A 7,593-nucleotide genomic window follows, 5' to 3' on the forward strand; every position below is an offset into this window, starting at 1 on the left:
AGGCCTGAGGAGGGATTAAGCCACCTTTCAGAAGTTCATCCTAGCCCTGAATGGGCTAGTATAGCTTGGATACCCCCAGGGCAACAAGACAGACTGGAATCTCAGGGTCCGGAGGGGCTGTTGAATACTATACTCTGGGGTCCAGAGCTGACAGAAGAGGCAGAGAATGTTTGGAGGTAGGGATAAAATGGAGGAAGGAGTAAAACAAGGTGGGGCAATGGTAGCTTATGATCTTAGCCTGCACTTTCCAATTTACAGAGCACTTGTAAATAACACTCCTCCATCGGAATAATCAAACAGTCACGTCTGTGTGTCTTTCCAAGTTCAACAGATGAGGAAACAGGGGCCTGGGGCCCCGAAGAACAGTGGCAGAGTTATGGCTGGAAAGGACCAAATGGAATTGAAATCTCTGGAGGGGGAAGCTTGGCATCTCTATTTAGGAAAATCTCTTACATGTAAGTTTCACTTGCAGCCGGAGTTGAGAACCACTGACCGAGGCTCTCTGCCTAGACTAAGCCAGTATAGTTCCCAGAACAACTACTGTCCCTGTGGAAAGCTGTGTTTGTGCACATCCAAAGTTAGAAGCTCCTGGGAAGTGGACCCGTTTGGGGTCAAGTTGGAGACAAAGATGTCTTTTAGGAGCACTTCATTAATTTTATTCAATCATGAAAGGTGAGAACCTGGGTGACCCACAGTGTCCTAGGCTGTCCCTGGAGAAAAGGGACAGCATGGACCCAAGGAAGAGGGCACCCCCTTCTCAGCTAAGGTCTTCCTGGAGAAGAGTCCCAGGAAGCCAGTAAGGCTCCTGGGAGTTCAATGTCCTGTATTTGATTCCATGATCTTCACAGGAAGGTCTTCTGCAATAGAATATGCTCCTACACAGCCGAGATATTTAAGGTCGCTTGATTTCCTTACCATTTCTCCACTGCAAGCTTCTGGTAATCCCACATAGCAAGTCAGTCTTCATTGTAACAGGTCAGGACCAGCCTCGACCCCTTCTCCCTGCCCGCGGCCTCTTTGTTGTTGGGCACTTCCTCTTGCACTGCGAACCATCGAGAAGCACTAGGCGTGCAGGCCATTCCGGCAAGTTTATGTTAAAGTTTAGCCCACTGTCAAGGCCACATTCTGACTCAGTGGCTTGGGAGGAACATTTATTTGCTTTTTCTAGTAACTCCACCCAATCTCAGCAGGGGACACATTTCTCTCTGCATTTCCTGCCACCTCTTCTAGTGGCAAAAGATTCCTTTCCCACTCAGGTAATGGAGGCTTGTTTTCAGGGAGTAGTCAGTTGAGACATATGGGTTCCCTCGCACTATAAACAGCCATGAACAGCCTATAAAAGACAGAAAAGCTGAGCATTCCCTGGCGAGTACTTCCTCCATCTTCTCAACAAATCAGATTCTCAAGACCAGCTGCTCCCCAGCCTGGCTTATTCTCTGTTCTAGGAGACAGTTCCCAATGGACACGTATCTGTGAAAAACTCTCTAGTAAACATTTGCACTGTTATTGAAATTTCACTGTAGAATCCCAAAGCCAGGTAAAGTCTAACTGCCAGTTTTACTGATGGAGAAATCCAGGCATTAAAAAAGAAAGAAAAAAAACCTCATTTGTTGTGTTGGTGGTACTTGGAAGAATGAAGTGAAGCATTAGGATTTTTCGTTTCTGTGGGCTTCCAGTGCTGTGCTCCCATGAAAGCCCTGAGCAGGTCCCCATGTGTCCTGCAGTACACTGCATGGCTGGTGTTGAAAACATCCCAGGTGGCCTAGCTGGGTCTAGAACCACAGCAGCTTCAACTCCCTGCACTCTCCTGTGGGGAATGACCGGCACAAGCCCCTCTGGAAAGTCTTGGAGTCTGAACCTTTGTCTGAGGAGAGGTAGGGGTAGCCCATCCCCTCTGAGTTTACCCACCTGCTCTGTGACTCCTCACCATCACCCTGGCCCCAACCAACTGCATCCTCATGACCTGTGGGGGGTGGGGTTGGAGGTAGAGAAGAGGAGATGGGACAGCACAGGGGCGAGGGCAGCTGTGCTCTCCAGGACAAGTGCCATCACTCGCTGGAAGATTTCCAAGACAAACACAATTTCAGCTCTTCAGCCTGGTGCAAGCTGAGGCACTGAAAGCCGTTATTTTTGAAAATCACACACCATTCTCCTAAGGGGCCCTCTGAAATAGCCAAAGAGAAAAATGTGAACAGCAATGTGTATATTTTAGCTGTAGTCTGAATCAAAGGGACATGAGCCCAATTCTCTTCCTCATCTTTCAGCTCTCAGTAGACCCTAACCTCTCAACTGCACAATTCAGAGCTCGGCACTCACTAAATGTCTGTGCCAAGTGAGAACAACTTGCTGGGACAAATAGGAGTCAATCCTGCATCCCTCCCTCCCTTTTTTCCTCCCGGTTCGACCTTTGGGGCTCTGGTTTCCTGCAAGCAGTGAATTATTCACGTCTGTTCATAGATACCACATTGGCCCTTCCTAGGTTGCCAGCAGGGTTGGGCAGGGAGGTGGCTTTGTTCAGAGTCTGTAAGTAGGAGGAGCTACTTTCTTGTTCAAACAGCACTTACAGGTGGGTGACTGTTTCTGCTAAGTCATCCTGGAGATGCTCAAAGCCCCATTGTGAGAGCCTTCCTGGCTCCTCCTTCCTCCCCACCCCTTTAATAGACCCTTAAGTGGGCTCACTCACACCACTCTGCCTCTCACTCTGCACTTTCAGCATGGCTTACATTGCCAAGTCCTTCTACGACCTCAGTGCGATCAGCCTGGATGGGGAGAAGGTAGATTTCAACACATTCCGAGGCAGGGCAGTGCTGATCGAGAATGTGGCCTCACTCTGAGGCACAACCACCCGGGACTACACCCAGCTCAACGAGCTGCAATGCCGCTTTCCTAGGCGCCTGGTGGTTCTTGGCTTCCCTTGCAACCAATTTGGACATCAGGTGAGAGGTCCCTTGTATTGTACCCAAGGAATTGGGCTGTTGTAGTTCTAGTAGGCTAAGGACAGGGGACAATGACTATGTGTGTTGGAGCGTCTGGAATCGTGGGGGTATGTTTTCTTAATCTAAGTTTTTAGGTGCATGTGAATACCAAGGGGAAGTCTGTATGATTTTAACTGTCTGTGATTAAACACCGAAGATGTGGATTTTTATGGTTTACTGTCTACCCACTACACTACACGAGGGCAGGTACCTGGTCTGTTTTTCTCTTCATTGTGTCCTCAGTGCCTAGGGTATAAAAGGCACTCATTAAATATTTGTTGAATGAATGACTGGAGGAAATAAAAGATCAAGAATCAAACTAGGACTGAACTGACTCAGGAGACCTCAATTCTCCCTAGACTTGGTTCTGCTATTTAAGGGTTCTGTGCCCTAGAAGAATCACTCAATTTTTCTGTTTCAGTTTCCTCATCTATAAACTGGGGAAACCATTTATGTCATAGGATTATTGTGAGGTTGAGGGGATAAGATCTACAAAAGTAACTTGAAAAATATAAAATCATATGCAAATGCAGGCAACTTTATTATTTAGATAGAAAGGTTTTATTTGTTTGAAATCAGCCAAGTGGAGAGTGAACTTGGGGCAAGGCTCAGGGTCTGCAAAGTGCAAATGTCTCCTCCGGGAATCACGTGCACCTCCCCATCTCTGATCAGTGGGTCAGGCTGTCATGGATCGTCAGCCCGCACACCTCAAGCTATCTTTTAGGGATTCTTCTATTTTAACTTATGGTTTTAATAGCACAATAGGCAGAATGTCCCCAGGTGAACCCTCTAATTATAATCCCTTTGGTTCAATTCACAGTGGCATGAGGGCAAGGCAGAGATTAGCAGAGATACAGGCAGGAAGGCTGAAGTGTCACTGGCTGGGACAGACCTGAGCCCAAACCATTTGTGCGCCCATGGTTCCTTCCCTGTTTCTAGGCTTGGTCAGGACAAGAAAGACAGAAAGGGTGAAACCTCTTCAAAGGTGTCTCTCCAGCCCCAAAGTTACCTCCAGCCTTATGCCATCACTTTGGGCTAGCTGGTTGCTGGAGGAAAACCACAACCTGCCTACTGGCAGCCAGCCATTTGCATTAGGAGATAAGACGTCTAATAGCGATCATCTCTGGGCTCAAGATGTCATGATGGCCTGGAACTGACTGTACTAATTGGTTCTAGTAAGTCAGAGGCAGGAACTTTTTCCCAGAGAGAGATGTCTGACTCAGACTCAGGGGTAGGGGTGGAAAATAAGGGTTTCCATTGGACTTTGGGGTTGTCAGGGGTGGTGACTGCTGAGTAGGGACAAGACAGTGATGGCAGTAGGGAGAGAACAGGTTGAGAGCTGAGCAGTCTAGTTGAGTACAGTGAGTAAGTGTGAGGTGCAGGAGTCTTGAGATAGCAGTGAGTGATAATTACACAGTCACAACCTTTGGCCCTCAAGCACTTAGTTCCTTAACGTCCCCTCCCCTGGACTATTCCAGAACCCCAAACCTATCCTATTTAATCCATCCCAGTTGGTCATAAAGTAATTCCATTTGACAGTACATTCATTGTTGTCTCTTACTTTGCGTTTATGGCACCTGAAAACTAGTCTTCCTTGGGTGGGGTCTTCCTTCATCAAAGCTTCCTCCTAGTTGTACCTTGATGTAGGAAAAGGTGAGATGAAAGCAAGAAGCTATAAATCCTATTCCTTGAGGCCCCAATTTCACCCTCAGTTTGAGGAGTTGAGTAGGCCTGAGGCCAAAGCTATACTCAACACTCACTGGTAATTAGAAGCAGGGGAGGCAAAACCAGGGCTGAGGGAAAGGGCAGTGTGTGTGTGTGTGTGTGTGTGTGTGTGTGTGTGTGTCAGACAGATACCCTAAGAACTGCTCAGGTAGATCAGAGAGAGAAGCAAGAGCGCAAAAGTGCTCAATCTAAAAGTGCTAAAAAGAACAGCCAAGCTAGGATCTGCAAGAACTTTCAGAAGTGCCCTAGCAAACCATTCAATAACAGCTATGAGAGCAAAGACTCTGATTCAAAGACTCGGCCCTCTCCTTGAATGAAAGAGGAAAGAGAAGGAACAGAGGTGGGGGTGGGGGTGGGGAGATACATAGAAAGAATGAGGAGTCTAGGAGGGTGAAAGACTTTTTCTGGACCCTTCCTCTCCCTCTTCCCTTTTCTAAGCTCTTGATCTTTCTCCTCCCCCAGGAGAACTGTCAGAATGAGGAGATTTTGAACAGTCTCAAGTACGTCCGCCCTGGGGGTGGATTCCAGCCCACATTTACCCTTGTCCAAAAGTGTGATGTGAATGGTCAGAACGAGCATCCTGTCTTCGCCTACCTGAAGGACAAGCTCCCCTACCCTTACGATGACCCGTTTTCTCTCATGACGGATCCCAAGTTCATCATTTGGAGCCCCGTACGCCGCTCAGATGTGTCCTGGAACTTTGAGAAGTTCCTCATTGGGCCGGAGGGGGAGCCCTTCCGACGCTACAGCCGCACCTTCCCGACCATCAACATCGAGCCCGACATCAAGCGCCTCCTCAAAGTTGCCATATAACCCTGCGCCGCTCAGCCCACAGATCTCCCACTTCATCCTGCCCCTGAGTCTCTCTCGTTGGCCTTCAGTGTGCCCCAAGCAGACTCTGCTGGATGCAGGCTTTCCCTTGAGATCAGTCTCCTTCATTGAACAGCCTTGCCTTTCTGGTCTGCCTTTTCCTTTCCCTCCCCTCCCAACCTTCTGATTGGTGATTCAACCTGGGGTGGGTGGGCTCTAGGCCTTCACAGAATGATGGCACCTTCCTAAATCCATCTGGGAGGTGTCTGAGAAGTGTGAAGGGCCCAGGGCCTGCCTGCCAGCTGAGTCCAATAAAGGGACATGGCCAGGCTCTCAGTGTCTTCTTCCTTGACAGAGGCGGGAGGGATGGTACAAACTGCAGGTGGGACTGAAGGGCTGGCAGCACACCAAGGCTGCGGAGACGGAAGCTCTGACCAAGGGGACACCCCAGTCACTGTCTGGAAAGCAGGCTCTGGTCAAGGTCTGTGGCGGCAGGTGGAGTTTCAGGAAATGTGAATTGTATTATTACTTTATGACTCTTCTCCAGAGCTGGGGAAAGGAGGTGCTAACGAGAAGACAGGAAGAAAAGACAGTGGGCTCTTTGGAGGAAGCACTGGGAAGTTAGAGGATACCAGTCAGGGAGATGTCACTCTCACTGTGGGTCCCGGGCTGACTAATGCTACCTGCACCTGGATAAGTTGAATTCGGTCCACTTTCACTGATAGTGAAGGTGTGGCAGGAACAGTTTCTGCGAACACAAAGAGCACTTTATCCACTTCCTGACCACCTTGTTGAGTAACATTTGTTTTGGATTCTGTTAGACTGACTGCCTCCCTGTGAGGGTTTGTGTTCCATATAATCAAACTCACATTAATCACAAATTCAGGAACAAGGCAGACAAGTTTAGGTATGAATGACTGGTTTCTTCTTCCATGAGGGTGGGGATGGGAGAGGGCCTCCCTTCAAACAGTCAGACTGTTCATAACCTGCCAACGTGATAGTTGTTCTCTGTGAGAATAGAGTTCTGCCGAAGGGCTTTGCAAGAACAGTGCCCCGATTCCTCATCTAGTCCCAGCATCCTCAAAAAGCACCACCACCACTAAGGCCAGGTCCCATCATGCTCTTAGAGAAGACACCTGCTGACAGCCCACTGCCCTTTCACTTTGTTCCACAAACTCCCGGGAAACTTCTCATCCCGCCTTTCCTCCTCCGACCACTAGATGGATTATTTCACTTCTCTTCACTGAAGCCCTGAAAGGACAGTTCAAACCAGATACACTGAGAACCCCAATGCTGAGAGGAAAATGCTTTTCCTATGATGTTCCCCATAACCATTTTCCAAGCACTTGCATCATCTGAGAAGTAAATGTGGAATAGAGGTTAAGAATCCCCACTCCCTGACCTTCTCCTAAAGCTATGTCATCGACAGTGCCTTATTTCAAAACCATAACCTGAGTGGTGCAGTGGGAATCCCCTGGCATCCTTCTGCAGGCCTTCTGCTAAATTAAGGCTGCCCTTAACTTGACTCCTGTGAACTCAAGCCTTCCAAGATTCCTACTCTTAGAGCCAACAGCTGGGGTATGGGTTGGGGGCAGGGAGAAGACCACACACTGATTTTTAGAACAGTAACTGCAGGAACAAATGGCTTCCCTGAAGAAATAAAATACAGAATTTCATGTGGGATGCCAGTATGATTTGTTCATCACCTTTATAGTGCTACTACCTGTTACAATGTTCAACAGCAGAGCCAGCTATCCCGGATGTTGGCATTAAGCCACAGGCAATTTAGGGCCTGATATGCCAGAACAATATGTTGGGTCTTTCCCATAAGGCTCAAGTTGAAAGAATTATTTAGAGACCCCCAAAGGAATGGGAATTACAGTACAAGTGATTCTGCAGAGAGAGTCAGAAAGGGCCACAATCTAGGAAGAGAGCTCCTCAGAGGAGAAATGCTGTTTGCTTCTGAAGGGACCTGGCAAGTTTGGCTCAGGAGGGAACCAGAGAAGGCAGGACTGGAGGAACTTGCTTTACAAGGACATTTTGTTTTACTCAATCTTTAGTTGTGCTGTTGTTGAAACGAAGA

General features: G+C 48.2%; 1 protein-coding gene across 1 annotated transcript; it reads left to right on the forward strand.

The window, feature by feature from the left end:
- Positions 1–2,669: 2,669 nt before the first annotated feature.
- On the forward strand, positions 2,670–5,841 carry GPX2 (glutathione peroxidase 2). The gene is made up of 2 exons (XM_010962266.3): positions 2,670–2,936; positions 5,163–5,841. Exons 1-2 carry the CDS (start codon positions 2,715–2,717, stop codon positions 5,511–5,513), a joined length of 573 nt encoding a protein of 190 aa, XP_010960568.2. The 5' UTR covers positions 2,670–2,714; the 3' UTR covers positions 5,514–5,841.
- The last annotated feature ends 1,752 nt before the right edge of the window (positions 5,842–7,593 follow it).

The sequence above is a fragment of the Camelus bactrianus genome, chromosome 6 (genome assembly GCF_048773025.1).
Source record: "Camelus bactrianus isolate YW-2024 breed Bactrian camel chromosome 6, ASM4877302v1, whole genome shotgun sequence".
NCBI lineage: Eukaryota > Metazoa > Chordata > Mammalia > Artiodactyla > Camelidae > Camelus > Camelus bactrianus.